The 18,978-nt window shown below is 42.6% G+C and overlaps 1 protein-coding gene across 5 annotated transcripts in view; it reads right to left on the minus strand.

The window, feature by feature from the left end:
• Positions 1 to 956: 956 nt before the first annotated feature.
• The window catches only part of LOC105358602 (NACHT, LRR and PYD domains-containing protein 12), a 99,462-nt gene continuing 81,440 nt past the window's right edge, over positions 957 to 18,978 (minus strand). For 4 of the 5 annotated variants that reach the window (XR_013652869.1, XM_078939857.1, XM_023961519.2 and 1 more), the window contains one exon: positions 957 to 18,974. Coding sequence is in view for 3 of the 5 variants with exons in the window: in XM_078939857.1 (XP_078795983.1) it covers positions 18,959 to 18,974 (16 nt within the window). In the remaining 2 variants the exon portion in view is untranslated. The remainder of the gene's footprint in view (positions 18,975 to 18,978) is intronic. The other variant, XR_013652868.1, reaches the window with a different exon arrangement.

Raw genomic sequence — 18,978 nt, forward strand, 5'->3', positions numbered from 1 at the left:
GGGCAGTGTTTTTCAACCTTTTTTAATCCACGGCATACTTTAACCTTGACAAAAATACTGCAACACACCAGCATCCCAAAAAAACCCAGAAACTCATGATCTGTATTGATCTACAGCCTCTCCGCAATCTCACGTGCATTTTTGTGATAATTGTGGCAGAAAAAGCTGGAAGCTGCAGCTGTTTTTTCTAAAAGATGTAATAAAAGTTAAGTTAGAAGATTTAAAAACTGTTTGATGTGTGTTCGTTGTGGTTTCAAGACTTTTAACATGGAAGACTCATTGTGCGCTGAGACGTTGTCACTGTAACCCAGTGCATCATGGGAGATGTAGTGTAAACAGCCACAGAACGCAGAAAGACTGGCTTCTCTGAGCTTCATGTTTTTGTTCACTTTTTCCACGGTCTGATACCGGATTCTGTGGGAAGCTACACCGTTAAAGACGAGCTTTATCTGGTATTTTTGTTGGAACTGAGAGACTTTACGAGCAGAATCAGAACAAGGAAGTGAAGACTTTAACCACTTCTGATTGGTCAGACTGATGACGTATGATTAAGCCTCCATGAATGATTGGTGGAGACATTTAAAGGGGCGGGACTTTTCCGAAAACAGTTATAGCTGCAGCTAAATCGCTGTATTGTCCTTCTTATCAAAATGTCTTTAATAGAATCAAATAAACACAAAGAAATAAAGTATTTTACGATATTTCATATTCCTAACTACTCAGTGTTTTACCAGGGACTGTTTGGATGAACACAGAGCTGATATCCCGAAGATGGGAAATGTTTTTAGATCAGTGAAAGAGGGCAATTTCCCACGGCACACCATCTCCATCTCCACACCGGTTGAAAAACACTGTACTAGAGGAAGAACGAGAAGAAGCTGAGATGAAGAAAGAGGGAGGACTTAAAGGCAGAACCATCTTTGCAGCATTTAGCTCTGATTGGACGAAAAAACATGGAGATTTTAAGGCTTTAATCCAACAAACAACAGAGACATATGGTGGAGAAATGAAACATAGCAACCTGTTCAGATCTGGAACTTGCACAGTTTCAGTCATTGTCAGTAAAAGCAGATAAACTGGATTGGTCATTCTGACGTGCTGACATTTTGCTTTTGTTCCATTATCATTAGTGATTGATTATGAATGGATTATAGATAGAAAGACACAAAGAGAAAGTCCTACAGATGAAATCTCTCGTGGGATGGTGGAAGTTGTGGTGGTTGCCCATGTGGAAATGATAGATGAATTTTCTAAGATTCTGTCTCTTATCTGAAATTCAAATCTATTCAAATCTTGTTTACTATCTTTTAACTTTATTTTAATGATCTCATATTTACTATTTGTTTTTAATTGTTCTTTTAATTTTTTATGTAAAGCACTTTGAATTGTCTCTGTACAGGAAATGTGCTATATATTTAAACTTGCCTTGCCTTGAAACTTGTAAGTTAGGCATAAGAAAGTCAAACCACAGATCCTTAATAAAATTGGACAATATGAAACTTGTATGGTTTGGTAATATATAAGAAAATTATATGGTAGTAGTTCCACACACATTATTTTTAGAAGAAATGTGTCAAATGAAACTTTTAGTAGATGAACAACTTAAAGGGGAAAAAGTAATCCTACAAGTATCACAGAAAACATTTGTAAGTGTTATTTGAAAAAAAGTCAAATGACACAAAACATTGGAAAATAAAAATTTGGCAATTACTAGGTTTTCTAAAAACTTGGTTGTCCATTAATTTTTTATCTAATGGATGTTCCTAAAGTATTCATTCATTCATTTTTTCCCCATTTTCTGCTGTTTTATCCCTTTCGGGTTCATGGGGCTGCTGGAGCCTATCCCGGCCACTTGTGGGAGAAGGCAGGGGACACACTGAACAGTTTGCCAGTCTGTTGCAGGGCCGCAATCACACACCCATTCACACTCACACCTAGGGACAATTTAGAGTTGCCAATTGACCTATGAAGCATGTTTTTGGACAGTGGGAGGAAGCCGGAGAAAACCCATGCATGCACGGCGCGAACATGCAAACTCCACACAGAAAGGTCCCCCATTGATGCTATGGTTCAGGTCCCACAGCCGGACTTTCTTGCTGTGAGGCAAGAGCGCTAACCACTGCGCCAACGTGCAGTCCTGTGTTCCTAATGTATTGCTTATGAAATTGGCAACATGATATTGTGTCAACAAAGCAAATATTGAAAATACATGTGGAAAGTAATTAATATGAAGCAATGCAAGCTAACGGTTTCTCCATTAAATAACCGTATTCTCATGACGATAGGGCACACTGGGTTATAAGGAGCGGTCTCAGTAATGGGGGATTTTTCAGTCTTTGACACATTCAAAAGGCGCACCGTGTGGGCGCGGGCACGTTAACACCCCATTTGGGCCCTTAGAGCCTCCAGAGCGGGTTAATAAAAGAACCAGTCTCAGTTTTTTTAGAGGAAACCTTTTTTTATTACTGTTTATTATTGGGAGGAATTCAGTAAGGCATCGACTATCGGTTGGCCTCGAAAAGATTCTGGCAAATTGTCCGGCGCATCAGGAGGGGAAAGCAGTTCTCTACATTCACCGTTTTCAGTGCAGGCGGGGACCCTTTGCCTTTGACTGGGGACATTGTCGGGCGGTGGAAGGTACTATTCGAGGATCTCCTCAATCGCACTGACGCGCCTTATTCTGAGGAAACAGAGGTGAGGCTCTCTATCACCCAAGCTAAAGTCACTGAGGTAGTCAATGAGCTCCTCAGTGGCAGGGCTTCGGTAGTGGATGAAGTCCGCCCTGAGTACCTCAAATCTCTGGATGCTGTTGGAGTGTCTTGGCTGACACATCTCTGCAGCATCGTGTGGCAGTCGGGAACTGTGCCACTGGATTGGCAGACAGGGGTAGTGTTTCCCCTCTTTAAGAAGGGGGACTGGACGGTGTGTTCCAACTACCAGGGAATCACACTCCTTAGCCTCCCTGGGAAAGTCTATGCCAAGGTACTGGAGAGGAAAGTCCGTCCTATAGTCAAACATCTCGTTAATGACGTCCTCAGAGACTTCCTGAATCGTTTCATGTTTGTCTACTTAGACAACATACTCATTTACTCTCGTGACATCTCTCAACACATGACCCATGTACGCCTCGTTTTGGGATGCTTACTTGAGAACCAACTATACGTTAAAGCCAAAAAATGTGAATTTCATGTTTCTACTATTTCTTTTTTGGGTTATATTTTTGAGGCAGATAATACCTGATCCTGTTAAAATCGAAGCCATTACCAGTTGGGAACCCCCCGATACTCAGAAGAAGTTACAACAATTCCTGGGGTTCGCTAATTTCTATCGATGCTTCATTAGGAATGACAGTAGCATTGCTTCCCCTTTAACTCAGCTCACCTCCATCAACAAACCTTACATATGGGGTCCTGAGCCCCAGTCAAATAACTCTTTGTCACAGCTCTTATCCTTATACAGCCCGACCCCACCAGTCAGTTCATTGTTGAAGTCGACATCTCTGAATCTGGAGTGGGAGCAGTCCTTTCTCAGACGGAGAAATTATCAGGAAAACTCAAGCCATGCGCTTTCTTTTCCCATAAACTTTCCTCTGCTGAACGCAATTACGACGTGGGAAACTGGGAGTTGTTGACGATCAGAGATTACGTAGCTGCCTGCAATACCTGTGCCCATTCTAAGTCCTCTAACTCCCCGCCCTCTGGGTTTTTCAACCGCTGCCATACCGAGTCGTCCTTGGTGACACATTGCCATGGACTTTGTCACGGGACTCCCACCTTCTCAAGGCAACACCTGTACAAAAGACTCAGATGATTAGGTTTACAATTCCTCTACCTTTAAATTTTGTTTAGCGTTAGACGCATGCTAATTACAAGAGTGATGACGTCATCGTGATGCTGCACGGCACCTGCCTCCCTGCTTTGCTCCGTGCATGAGTGTGCCGCTGCGTGGCATGAAATGAAGTTTTTCCCTTGGGAGTTTAGTGTACATTGATGACAAAGTAAGTTTATGTTAATGCATGTTTTCTTGTAGTATTTTTGTTCAAATATTCACAATGTTTAAGTCAGGGGTGTCCAATTCCAGGCCCCAAGGGCCAGTGTCCTATATGTTTTCCAATCAACCTGCCTTTGAAGCTCCTAATTGGCTAAACACACCTGATCCAGGTAATCAACAGCAGATGAGGCAGGGTTTCTGGAAAACCAGCAGGTTGCCGGCCCTTGAGGCCTGGATTTGGACACCCCTAGTTTAAGTAGTGCACAGGTAAATTAGTGTTAATTAGTCAAAAATGAGCATAAAGCGCACATGTTGGTTTCTTTGTTCTTTTTATTTGATTTAAGTTGCATATTGAATTTATATTTGTGTTTACTAGAGACCACACATATACATATGTTCATCCACCTATTGAAATTTACCTGCCTCTGCATGTCAAACCAAATGATGTAAAGCCTGAAGTCTGGATTACAGTTATTGAAGCCATCCTCCTGCCTGATGTCATTTATTTCATGCACCAACAAAAGGAAACAGCCTCATCCGGGCCTTGACGTAGTGCTCTGGCCGGCACTCCTGGTTCGAGAGTGGTGTCGCCCACAAACAGTTTTAGAACCCAGATCCTCATTTACAACACCATTATCCTCACTGTCATTGACCGTTTCTCTGAGGCCGCTCACTTCCTTCGTCTTCCAAAGTTACCCACCGCTTTAGGCGACATAGTTAGCCTGACTTCCGGATACCACCCTCAATCCAAAGGTCAGGCGGAGAGAGCTAACCAGGAGTTAGAGGCCGCTCTTCCTGTGCACCAGGAAGAGCAACTGTCGAATCGTCAATCGCCACAGGGTGGTGGGACCCACGTACCAGTCTGGTCAGAGGGTTTGGCTCTCATCTCGGAACATTCCCATCCAGGCTACTTCCTGTAAGCTGGCTCCCAGTTTCATTGGACTTAACACCATCGAGCAGATCATCAATCCCTCTTGCGTCCACTTACAACTTCCAGCGGCCCTCAAGGAACACCCGTCATTCCACCTATCTCAAATCAAGCCTGTCCAGGAAAGCTTTCTATGCCCGCTGTCCACTTCCCCTCTGCCCGTATCATCCACGGCCCCCCGGCTTTCATGGCCCGCCAGGTGTTGGGTGTTCGGTGCCGGGGTACAGTTCCTGGTGGTCTGGGAGGGATAAGGTCCTGAGGAACGGTCGTGGATCTCCCATTCATACATCCTGGACCCTTCCTTCATTGAGGACTTCTACCGTGCTCACCCGGATCGGTGTCCTGGACCCGCCCGGTGGCGGTCGTTGAGGGGGAGGTACTGTTATGATGCCTTTGGCAGTCTCTTCTTTCCGTCCCATCTCTGCTCTGCCTTTCAGATTGGAACCAGCTGTGGACACTCACCTCATCTATTGAATGCCTTCTTCAGGAGATCCAGCACCGACATCCATCGCCAGTTCTTTGCCCATAATGGTGCTTGGTCTGGTCACCAAGTTTTGTCTTGGCTTCCAAGTAATGGCGTTTCCTTACTTTGCTTTTCCGCCTCATTTTCAGGTCTTTTCACCACGAGTGTCCACCTGGGTCTACCCTCTCAAGAGCAGTCTGGCATCATCGTGAATCACCATCATTCATTTCAAAATGTGTACTATTAATGATGCCCCTGCAGCATTAGAAGAGAAAAATTTTAGTACCTACCTGTAAAATGTTATTCCTTCCTCCTTCGTGGACTCATTTCGTTGAGGGGGAGGTACTGTCATGGTGCCTTTGGCAGTCTCTTCTTTCCGTCCCATCTCTGCTCTGCCTTTCAGATTGGAACCAGCTGTGGACACTCACCTCATCTATTGACTGCCTTCTTTAGGAGATCCAGCATCCATCGCCAGTTCTTTGTCCATAATGGTGCTTGGTCTGGTCACCAAGTTTTGTCTTGGCTTCCAAGTAATGGTGTTTACTTACTTTGCTTTTCCACCTCATCTTCAGGTCTTTTCACCACGAGTGTCCACCTGGGTCTACCCTCTCAAGAGCAGTCTGGCATCATCGTGAATCACCATCATTCATGTCAAAATGTGTACTATTAATGATGCCCCTGCAGCATTAAAAGAGAAAAATTTTAGTACCTACCTGTAAAATGTTATGCCTTCCTCTTTCGTGGACTCATTTCGTTGAGGGGGAGGTGCTGTCATGGTGCCTTTGGCAGTCTCTTCTTTCCCTTCCATCTCTGCTCTGCCTTTCAGATTGGAACCAGCTGTGGACACTCACCTCATCTATTGACTGCCTTCTTCAGGAGATCCAGCACCAGCATCCATCGACAGTTCTTTGTCCATAATGGTGCTTGGTCTGGTCACCAAGTTTTGTCTTGGCTTCCCAGTAATGGCGTTGACTTACTCTGCTTTTCCGTTTCATCTTCAGGTCTTTTCACCACGAGTGTCCACCTGGGTCTACCCTCTCAAGAGCAGTCTGGCATCATCGTGAATCAGTATCATTCATGTCAACATTTGTACTATTAATGATGCCCCTGCAGCATTAAAAGAGAAAGAATTGTATTACCTACCTGTAAAATGTTATGCCTTCCTCTTTCTTGGACTCATTTTGTTGAGGGGGAGGTGCTGTCATGGTGCCTTTGGCAGTCTCTTCTTTCCCTTCCATCTCTGCTCTGCCTTTCAGATTGGAACCAGCTGTGGACACTCACCTCATCTATTGTGTAAATGCAGCTGAAATTTATATATTTTATTGAAGTCCATGGGTTGTTAAATGTTTAATAATTGGTGATTTAATTTTTATTTCTTTGGAGTGTACAGTGAATTTTGTTTGAATTATGTTCAGAGGAATAGGATTATTCTCACGAGAATTTGAGCCTTTTATGTTGGCCGCAGGTGAGCACGTCTTTTGCTCATGAGGTTGCAGCAATTAGGAGTTCAAGCTGGGAGAAAGAGCTGCAAAAAGAAATACCTTGGACTCAAAGAGACTCTTTTTCTTGACAAGCGGAAACGAGGTATTTGTTATGCTTGTTTTGTGTTATTTTGTATTGTTTATTTCTCCTCAAGCATGTATAATATTTTGTTATAGTTTTCACGGCGTAATGAAGGCGTAATGAAAGCGAAGGCACGCAATGTCCCACAAGAAGTCTGATGACCTGCAGAAGTGCAAATAAACGCCCGTTGTAAACCAACCTGTGTTGTCATGAGAAGAGTCATAGTGAAAACTCGTCTGCTCCACACGGGGAGGAGAGAGTAAACTGCAGCGGAAGCCCGCTAAACCGAGCCGAGAGCCACGGGGAAGCCGACGCCAATTTCCTTACTGCGTGCAGGCAAGCAGATGAAAGGACTGTCGGAAGCGCAGCTCGTCCAATGAAGCTCAGAAAGTTATTTTCCAAAAAGTAAAGAAATACTGTAGTGTGAAAAGGGGATTTAAAGTTTGCAGCTAAAGGAATAAGTTATTTGTAATCTGTGGAATTCTAAAGCGTTTCTACTATATTGTTACGTATCAAGTAAATGTTTTTGTGACTTATTTAGAAAAAAGAAATGTTGTTCATTTAAGGGGTAAAAATATTTGAAAGCAAAGTTAACACTACAGTTTATCAGTAGTGGAGATATCATGCGAGAATTAGTAAAGAAATGTTATCAGATAAAGTTTCCAAGGAGGAGCTAAATGAAATGATTGAGGACCTTTAAGCTACCTCTTCTGCTGTACAGGGGATGTACGATGAGCTGCGCCAAGTATGTACGCCAGAGTCAGACCTGCGGCGCAAGGTTGATACCTGTATGTCACTGTCAAGATATATTATCCAAAAGGCTAAAAGACAGCTTCAAGGGTCACCAGCAGAAGAAGAGGAGGAACCTTGGCCAGATGTGGGATCAATCTTAAATTCAACAGTTTCATCATCTCAGTCAATGTCTGATCGGTCAAAGTGTGATTCTTTGCACTCAAGTGTCCAATCAGCCAAAAGAAGAGAAGCTGCTGCATGTCAAGAGGTTTTGGCAGTGTTGGAGGAACAAGAAAAGGAAGCAGTTGAACTTCAAAGGCTGGAGGCTGAAGATAAAGAGCGTCTTGTTCAGTTTGAGTCAGAGAAACAAGCTAGACTTCAGGCTATACAAGACAAACGTAGAAAACTTTAACGACTCGAAGAAGTCAAAAAGCTAAATGCTGCTAAAGCTACAGTAGAAGTCTACGACCAAGCAGAGGTTTCCTTCAAACAAGGTAACACTGAAAGAGTAAGAACTTCTCAAAATATTCCTTTGACAAAGTCATCATCTATGCTTCAAATACCAAGACCTCCTGTGTTTCCTAAGTCTTTTCCAGCCCCTGTTCAAACACTTGATGCCTCAAGTCCTCCATTTATTCCACAAGCTATCACATACCAAATGACGACACCCCCAACAACCACGACTCATGTGCAAGACGGTGCAAACTTTGTTAGTATTTTAGCAGAAGCCATAAGTGCTAATCGTCTTCCAACACATGAGCCCACAATTTTTACTGGAAATCCTTTGAAATTCAAAGATTGGCAAGTGTCTTTTAGACACTAATAGACAAAAAAAATATTACAAAGAATGAAAAGCTGCTCTACCTTCAAAGGTACGTAGGCGGCTCTGCAAAAAAGGCTGTAGAAGGATTTTTCATGCTCAGAACAGAGGCTGCATATGACTCAGCGTGGCAGATCCTGGAAAAACGATTTGGTGATCCATTCATCATAGGGAAGTCTTTCAGGGATAAACTCTACAGTTGGCCAAAAATAAGTTCAAAGGATGCACATGAACTTAGAGAATTTGTAGACTTCCTCCAGAGCTGTGAAAAGGCAATGTCACATGTAAAGACCTTGGAAGTTCTCAATGACTGCAATGAAAAGATCTTGCTCAAACTTCCAGATTGGTTAGTTTCCAGTTGGAACCGCAAGGTTATGGAAACTAGAGAAACCTTTGACACGTATCCAAGGTTTAAAGAACTAGCGGACTTCCTCTCAAGAGAAGCAGATCTTGCTTGTGATCCTGTATTTTCAGTACAAGCATTAACCCTCCTGTTATGTTGCGGGTCAAATTGACCCGATTTAAAGTTTGAACATCTAGGAAAAATAGTTAAAAGTATTTTTTCAGCATGAAACTTCTTCTGCTTGCCTTAATTAGTGTAATCCACTTATATTATGAATTTGGTTCATCTCAAATATTTGCAATCCCCCCTGCATGTTTATACAACATAAATACTGTTCGGGTCAATTTGACCCGGCAGTCAAACTGGAGGTACAATGATGTCTTATCATAAGACTGCAGGGGCTTCATTAATAGTCACTTTTGTGCTGTGTATGTACAGACACACACACAACTTCATATTGCAATTGCTTGTCTGTTGTACTGTGATTTTGTTTATTTCTGGTTCACAGTGCATGTATGTAAAACAACATTTCAAGATTATGTTTCAATGTTATGTAAAAGTATTGTGTTTTATATGGTGGTCTTTTAAAGTAATACAGTAGTGAAAAATTTGAAAAAAGTTAGAACATGTATATTTTTAAGAAAAACAAGTGAATTATCTAATAATTGAACCACTTCCTGTTAGAGGTAAGGACCACCATTTCACTAAATTTTGATAGAATAATTAGGAATGGAGTTAGTATTGGTATATTCACACTGCTTGTTAGGATTTTTTGGGTTTCAGACATCTTTTAATTAATAAAACCTTCAACGGGTCAAATTGACCCAGGAACATCATCTCTGTTCCTCATAAACGAACATAACAGCAGAGTTAAAGAGTGTGGAAGGAGAAAAACCTTAACAACCAAAATATCAACCAGTTCAAGCAAAGACTCTGTTTACAAACACAACAGAAAGAAGTTACCCACCATGTGCATTTTGTAAACATTCAAGACATTTCATCGCAGAATGTAAAAAGTTCTGTGAAAAGAATTTGCAAGACCGTGTTAAGTTTGTGCAAGCAGAAAAACTCTGTTTTGGCTGTTTGAAGGCTGGCCACCAGTCAAAAAGGTGCTACAAAAGAAGTACATGTGGAAAATGTCAAAAGAAACATCCCACCTGTTTGCACAATGATGACTTTAAAGAGCAGCAAAAGTCAACACTACAAAATCCAAAGGATAAAATAACAGAAAATGAAAACACAAAGAAAACCATTGAAGCAGCAACATCAAACAGAGTGATACAAGAAAGTCAAATTTCACAAACCTCCTCCATAGTACCAGTTTGGGTATCATCCTCAAAAGAACCAGATCGAGAGATTCTTGTTTAGGCATTATTAGACGCCCAAAGTGATACTACTTTCATTTTAGATGAAGTAGCACAAGATCTCAACACCCACAAGGAAAATGTAAGTCTGCATTTTGTCCACAATGTCATCCAAGTTAGCAAGTATTTCATGTCAAAGGCTAACAAACCTACAAGTAAGAGGATACAACTTGGAAAGAAGGATCTCACTGCCACCAGTTTTCACACGAGAATATATTCCAGCAAATAGATCACACATCCCAACATCATCTACTGCTCTAAAGTGGACTCATCTGGAAAAGTTGGCTGACAAGATCCCACCTTTGCTGTCTTGTGAAGTCGGCCTTCTTATTGGGTACAACTGCCACCAAGCCCTTCAACCAAAGGAGATTCTGCCTGGTAAAGAAAATCAGCCATATGGTCAACGAACTGATTTGGGCTGGAGCGTTGTTGGCTGCTCACAATCCTCAAGTGATTGTGTTGACTCTATAGGAGTCAGCCACAGAATAATAGTCAGCCAAGTAACACCATCTGCACATCCATCAGTTGAACTCAGGAGAGAAGTAAGCTTTGTATGTCAAACTCAAATAAGAGAAATCACTTCAACAGAAATTATCAGAGCATTAGAGTCAGATTTCTCAGATCAAGCATCAGATGTTAATCCAGTCTCTCAAGATGACCTTCTCTTCTTGTCAAAAATAAAGGCAGGCATCAGGCAGAAAGAAGATGGCCACTATGAACTCCCACTGCCATTCAGGGAGGACAAGCCTGAGCTTCCAGATAACAAAGGTTATGCACTCCACAGGTTAGCATCATTAGAGCGACGGCTGCGAAAGAATGAACAGTACTTCAAAGATTATGTTCATTTTATGAATGACATAAAATCAAGAGGAGATGCTGAAAAGGTTCCACATTCTTAGTTGGATAACCAGCCTGGATGGTACATTCCACACCATGGGGTTTACCATCCACACAAGCCAAGTAAGATCCGTGTGGTGTTTGACTGCTCAGCTAGATACAAAGACGTCTCTCTAAATGATCATCTTCTTACTGGGCCAGATCTCACAAACACCTTAGTTGGTGTGCTTTGCCGGTTCAGAAAAGGTCCAATAGCTATCATGTGTGATGTTGAACGGATGTTCCATCAATTTCATGTTGTAAGTGACAATCAAGACTACCTCAGGTTCTTGTGGTGGGAAAATGGAAATCTAAGCTCCGCCCCTACAGTGTATAGAATGAGAGTCCACCTGTTTGGAGCTGCCTCATCTCCAGGCTGTTCTAATTTCGGACTCAAGTATTTGGCATCACAGGGCCACGGAACCTTTAGCGAAGAGGCTATCAATTTCATTCAACGAAGCTTCCATGTTGATGATGGCCAAATGAGCTGTGAAACTCCAGCTGAAGCCATACATCTGGTGAATGAGGCAAGAGCTCTATGTAAAACTGGGAATCTTCGTCTCCACAAGTTAGTCTCTAACCATTCAGAAGTCTGTACTGCAATACCACCTTCAGAACGTTCACAGAGTGAAGACATAAACATGGCTTTTGGTGAACTTTACATCGAGCGTGCTTTAGGTGTCCAGTGGTGTGTTGAAGTTGACGAATTCCAGTTCAGAGTTATTGTCAAGGACAAGTCCATGACAAGAAGAGGAGTTCTTTGAACTCCACAACTTTTCAGATGCAAGTTATTTTTTTAAATTTTTTTTTTATTTTTATTTTTTTTCAGATGCAAGTTATAATGGATACGGATCCTGTTCATATCTCCGAGCAGTAAGTGAATCAGGAAAGGTGTGTTGTTTGCTTGTAATGGGAAAGGCAAGGGTGGCCCCCACCAAGCAGCTGTCAAAGAGGAACTTGAGATTGAAAATTTGGACGTGTACTTCTGGACAGACTCAAAGGTTGTTCTTGCATATGTGAACAATGATGCAAAGAGGTTCCACACCTTTGTAGCCAACCACATTCAGCGCATAAGGTCGAGCTCAGAACCAAAGCAATGGCATTATGTCAGTTCAGAAAACAATCCAGCTGACCATGCCTCAAGGGGGTTAACTGCATCACAGTTAAGAGAATCTAACTGGCTAACGGGTCCAGATTATCTCTGGCAACAGACACTTGAAATGCAAGTTGGTGAAGAGGAGATGGTGGGAGTTTTGGAAATATCAGACTCAGAGCTTTGCAAGTCTTGTGTCAACACTGTGAAAACAGAAACGGATTCAGTTGTGAACCGCTTCACCAAGTTTTCAGACTGGTCTAGAGTTGTGAAAGCTGTTGCCAGGCTGAAAAGATTTGTCTAAGAACGTAAGGGAGTAAAGGCGAGGAAAGGCGACAAGCCGAACTGCTTATAATTAAGTTGGAACAAAGAGAAGCCTTCGCAGAAGATATAAGGAAATTAAAACAAGGAAAAGTCAACTCTTTTAACAAACACAATCAGTTACACCGTTTAAATGTTTTTCTTGATGACGACGGAGTCCTCAGAGTTGGAGGAAGGCTTTGCAGATCAACCCTGGACTATAGTGCAAAACATCCAGCTATACATCCCAAAAAGTCTCATGTATCATCCTTGCTTGTGAAGCACTATCATGAGCGTGTTTGTCACCAGGGCATAGGAATGACCATGAATGAACTGCGTGCGAATGGGATATGGAAACATGGTCTCCTCACACATTTACAAATGTGTGAAATGTAGGAGATACAGGAGAAATACAGAAGTTCAGAAGATGGCTGATCTGCCAAGCGAGCGGACGGAAACAACCCCTCCTTTTACATATTGTGGCCTTGACTGTTTTGGTCCCTTTATAGTAAAGGATGGAAGGAAAGAATTAAAAAGATATGGCCTCTTGTTTACTTGCTTGTGCTCAAGAGCTGTTCATATTGAGACACTGGATGATATGACGACTGATGCTTTCATAAATGCATTTCGAACCTTTGTGGCAATCAGAGGACCAGTTCGCCACGTAAGGTGTGATCAAGGCACCAATTTTATGGGAGCCAGAAAAGAGTTTTCTGAGTTGCTCAAGAAAGTGGACGTCAAAGAGCTCTTGGTTGTGAGTTTGTGGCAAATTTTCCATCTTCAAGTCACATGGGTGGAGTTTGGGAGCGCCAAATAAGAACGATCCGAAGTATTCTTGCGGTCATGCTTGACAAGACAGGAACCAGACTTGACACTACATCTCTGAGAACTTTTCTCTATGAAACAATGGCTATAATTCACACACTAGACTACTGCATTTAGATAGACCTGTTCATAAGGTTGTAACGCTTGTAGAAGCAGAGTGAGTAACAAAAGCAGTAGTGGTTTGACTTGAAAATCCCATTTATTCTTCATAGGAGTGATTTTGGTGGGAGTGTAAATGCAGCTGAAATTTATATATTTTATTGAAGTCCATGGGTTGTGAAATGTTTAATAATTGGTGATTTAATTTTTATTTCTTTGGAGTGTACAGTGAATTTTGTTTGAATTATGTTCAGAGGAATAGGATTATTCTCACGAGAATTTGAGCCTTTTATGTTGGCCGCAGGTGAGCACGTCTTTTGCTCATGAGGTTGCAGCAATTAGGAGTTCAAGCTGGGAGAAAGAGCTGCAAAAAGAAATACCTTGGACTCAAAGAGACTCTTTTTCTTGACAAGCGGAAACAAGGTATTTGTTATGCTTGTTTTGTGTTATTTTGTATTGTTTATTTCTCCTGAAACATATATAATGTTTTGTTATAGTTTTCACGGCGTAATGAAGGCGTAATGAAAGCGAAGGCACGCAATGTCCCACAAGAAGTCTGATGACCTGCAGAAGTGCAAATAAACGCCCGTTGTAAACCAACCTGTGTTGTCATGAGAAGAGTCACATATTGACTGCCTTCTTTAGGAGATCCAGCACCAGCATCCATCGCCAGTTCTTTGTCCATAATGGTGCTTGGTCTGGTCACCAAGTTTTGTCTTGGCTTCCAAGTAATGGCGTTTACTTACTTTTCTTTTCCACCTCATCTTCAGGTCTTTTCACCACGAGTGTCCACCTGGGTCTACCCTCTCAAGAGCAGTCTGGCATCATCGTGAATCAGCATCATTCATGTCAACATTTGTACTATTAATGATGCTCCTGCAGCATTAAAAGAGAAAAATTGTATTACCTACCTGTAAAATGTTATGCCTTCCTCTTTCTTGGACTCATTTCGTTGAGGGGGAGGTACTGTCATGGTGCCTTTGGCAGTCTCTTCTTTCCCTCCCATCTCTGCTCTGCCTTTCAGATTGGAACCAGCTGTGGACACTCACCTCATCTATTGTGTAAATGCAGCTGAAATTTATATATTTTATTGAAGTCCATGGGTTGTGAAATGTTTAATAATTGGTGATTTAATTTTTATTTCTTTGGAGTGTACAGTGAATTTTGTTTGAATTATGTTCAGAGGAATAGGATTATTCTCACGAGAATTTGAGCCTTTTATGTTGGCCGCAGGTGAGCACGTCTTTTGCTCATGAGGTTGCAGCAATTAGGAGTTCAAGCTGGGAGAAAGAGCTGCAAAAAGAAATACCTTGGACTCAAAGAGACTCTTTTTCTTGACAAGCGGAAACGAGGTATTTGTTATGCTTGTTTTGTGTTATTTTGTATTGTTTATTTCTCCTGAAACATATATAATGTTTTGTTATAGTTTTCACGGCGTAATGAAGGCGTTATGAAAGCGAAGGCACGCAATGTCCCACAAGAAGTCTGATGACCTGCAGAAGTGCAAATAAACGCCCGTTGTAAACCAACCTGTGTTGTCATGAGAAGAGTCACATATTGACTGCCTTCTTTAGGAGATCCAGCACCAGCATCCATCGCCAGTTCTTTGTCCATAATGGTGCTTGGTCTGGTCACCAAGTTTTGTCTTGGCTTCCAAGTAATGGCGTTTACTTACTTTTCTTTTCCACCTCATCTTCAGGTCTTTTCACCACGAGTGTCCACCTGGGTCTACCCTCTCAAGAGCAGTCTGGCATCATCGTGAATAAGCATCATTCATGTCAACATGTGTACTATTAATGATGCCCCTGCAGCATTAAAGGAGAAAAATTTTAGTACCTACCTGTAAAATGTTATGCCTTCTTCCTTCGTGGACTCATTTCGTTGAGGAGGAGGTGCTGTCATGGTGCCTTTGGCAGTCTCTTCTTTCCCTTCCATCTCTGCTCTGCCTTTCAGATTGGAACCAGCTGTGGACACTCACCTCATCTATTGACTGCCTTCTGCAGGAGATCCAGCACCAGCATCCATCGCCAGTTCTTTGTCCATAATGGTGCTTGGTCTGGTCACCAAGTTTTGTCTTGGCTTCCCAGTAATGGCGTTTACTTACTCTGCTTTTCCGCCTCATCTTCAGGTCTTTTCACCACGAGTGTCCACCTGGGTCTACCCTCTCAAGAGCAGTTTGGCATCATTGTGAATCACCATCATTCATGTCAACATGTGTACTATTAATGATGCCCCTGCAGCATTAAAGGAGAAAAATTGTAGTACCTACCTGTAAAATGTTATGCCTTCCTCTTTCGTGGACTCATTTCGTTGAAGGGGAGGTGCTGTCATGGTGCCTTTGGCAGTCTCTTCTTTCCCTCCCATCTCTGCTCTGCCTTTCAGATTGGAACCAGCTGTGGACACTCACCTCATCAATTGTGTCAATGCAGCTGAAATTTATATATTTTATTGAAGTCCATGGGTTGTGAAATGTTTAATAATTGGTGATTTAATTTTTATTTCTTTGGAGTGTACAGTGAATTTTGTTTGAATTATGTTCAGAGGAATAGGATTATTCTCACGAGAATTTGAGCCTTTTATGTTGGCCGCAGGTGAGCACGTCTTTTGCTCATGAGGTTGCAGCAATTAGGAGTTCAAGCTGGGAGAAAGAGCTGCAAAAAGAAATACCTTGGACTCAAAGAGACTCTTTTTCTTGACAAGCGGAAACGAGGTATTTGTTATGCTTGTTTTGTGTTATTTTGTATTGTTTATTTCTCCTGAAACATATATAATGTTTTGTTATAGTTTTCACGGCGTAATGAAGGCGTTATGAAAGCGAAGGCACGCAATGTCCCACAAGAAGTCTGATGACCTGCAGAAGTGCAAATAAACGCCCGTTGTAAACCAACCTGTGTTGTCATGAGAAGAGTCACATATTGACTGCCTTCTTTAGGAGATCCAGCACCAGCAGCCATCGCCAGTTCTTTGTCCATAATGGTGCTTGGTCTGGTCACCAAGTTTTGTCTTGGCTTCCAAGTAATGGCGTTTCCTTACTTTGCTTTTCCGCCTCATCTTCAGGTCTTTTCACCACGAGTGTTGAAGATAAAAACCTAGGAGAAATGAGAACCACAAAAAATAAATTCCTTCAGTTTCCACCTGGGTCTACCCTCTCAAGAGCAGTCTGGCATCATCGTGAATCACCATCATTCATGTCAAAATGTGTACTATTAATGATGCCCCTGCAGCATTAGAAGAGAAAAATTTTAGTACCTACCTGTAAAATGTTATGCCTTCCTCTTTCGTGGACTCATTTCGTTGAGGGGGAGGTGCTGTCATGGTGCCTTTGGCAGTCTCTTCTTTCCCTCCCATCTCTGCTCTGTCTTTCAGATTGGAACCAGCTGTGGACACTCACCTCATCTATTGACTGCCTTCTTTAGGAGATCCAGCATCCAGATCCCTAACCCTATTAATGAAGCCCCTGCAGCATTAAAGGAGAAATATTTTAGTACCTACCTGTAAAATGTTATGCCTTCCTTCTTCGTCGACTCATTTCTCTGATTTTGGCAGTTGAACTGGCATTTTGCAAAAAATGTGTTCACATGCATGCACTGCAGCATTGACTTCACCTCACCAAGATGGCGGTGCTCTCCTCCCATGAGGAATCGCGTGATGTCTCCTCTAGCGATAGAACTCATTGATGCAGACCTACTACAGTGAAGCCATCAAGATCATCCTGACCAGCTGCATCACCGCGTGGTACAGAGCCTGCACCGCGTTCTGGCAGAAGACTCTGCAGCACATTGTGAAAACAGCTGAGAAGATCATCGGTGTCCCTCTCACTGGCCTCTCGGACATTTATCACTCCCGCCTCACCAGCAAAGCCATCGCGATTGCAGGGGACCCCTCACACCCATCCCAGAGACACTTCGGCCTGCTGCCATCAGGGAAGAGACTACAAGGTAGGGTTGTGCCGATGGACGATACCATCGTCCATCGTGATGGGTGACTGATATCACGATGGAGAGACACCATAAAACGCGGTTACATGTGCAAAATATCTTGATAAGGATTATTGGTCGGATTAGAATCCAACCGTGTAGATGGGCCCAGAAAAAAAACATTCACATGGGTCACACTTTCGGTCGGAATAAATCATTTGCACATGCAGTAGTGTTTTTAAAAAACGGAAGAGAAGCTTAGTTCCGCCGAGCGGCTACATACATAGATACGTCAGCTCGGTAATATACAAGATGATCTCCTAAACGTGCTTTTATTAATGTTACGGTTATTATGAAGCGCCTGTTCGCTCATCATTTTAATTTTAATCCGTGTGGTCAGTGCTTTTTCTGTTGAAAATCGGAGCCGGAAGCCAGGATTAGCAGTATGCTAACACGTGCTAACAACATTAGCATGAACATAAAATCCATGTGGGAAATGCTGCAATCTGCACCTTGGCTGAACGTAAATATGTGGGAATAACATCAGCCTTTAATTTGTCGGGACACGACTGGAAACACAAATCCACGTGATTATTTGAACGGTTTCTAAGGACTGAGCGGCCTCTCTGCTTCGATGCTTACACACTGCGTTAGCTAGCGCTCCGAGCTCTGCCCCGACACACACTTTTACCGGGAGACCCGCTTCTCCTAAATTCCGGTTGCTCGTTCACGTAGAGCTGCAGGACGGATCACAGTCCTAAGTCTCCCACACGTAACAAAGCATCCTTACTTCCCCTAAAACACAAAACTGTGTCGCTCGCTCCACAAGTGCAGGACCGGACCACTTCTTTTCTATTTTTTTTATTTTATTTTTTTTAAAGTCACTGGCCTTAGTTTAGACTGGATCATGGGGGATGAGTCATTATTTTGTAAATAAAATAAATAAAGTAATAAAGTAAAATAACGAATAGCAATTATACAACAGCGAAAAATAAAAAATAGCCCCCCCGACGATATCATCGTCCATCCCGATGGTTGACTGCAAACATCGTCAACTGCCAATTTAGGGGACATCGCCCAATCCTACTGCAAGGTCTCCAGGCCAGAACCAGCAGACTCACGGACAGTTTCCTCCATCAGGCGATAAGGACACTCAAATCCCTCCCTACCCTCCCCCCTCTGCCCCCTCCACTCCCTGCTACAAACTCACATTGAAAACCTTCACTCCTGCTTCAGAACATTTTCTTCACCAAAGACTGCCATCACTGACTCATCTACTTACTGCTCTTAGCACTGTTGTCACTTTAAACTGTCACTTTAATCATCTCGTTGCTCTTTTGCATTATTTAGATTGCTGGTATTCTTCTTATTATAACTGTTATTTTATCTATTTTGTTTTATTATTTTATAAGTGGGCTGCACGGTGGCACAGTGGTTAGCGCTCTTGCCTCACAGCAAGAAGGGGACCTGAAACAGAACATCAATGGGGGACCTTTCTGTGTGGAAAGTGCATGTGTGGGTTCTCTCCGAGATCTTCCTCCATCACTCTGCTCTCCACCTCCCAGGAACACCGTCCAGTCACAACATCTCTGCAGACCAGCTGCTCCTGCTGCTCCTCTCTGCTCCTCCAGGAGGAACATCAGACTCACCAGTACTTCCAACTGC

This window comes from Oryzias latipes, chromosome 2, assembly GCF_053564925.1.
Source record: "Oryzias latipes strain Hd-rR chromosome 2, Olatipes_Hd-rR_3.1".
Lineage (NCBI taxonomy): Eukaryota > Metazoa > Chordata > Actinopteri > Beloniformes > Adrianichthyidae > Oryzias > Oryzias latipes.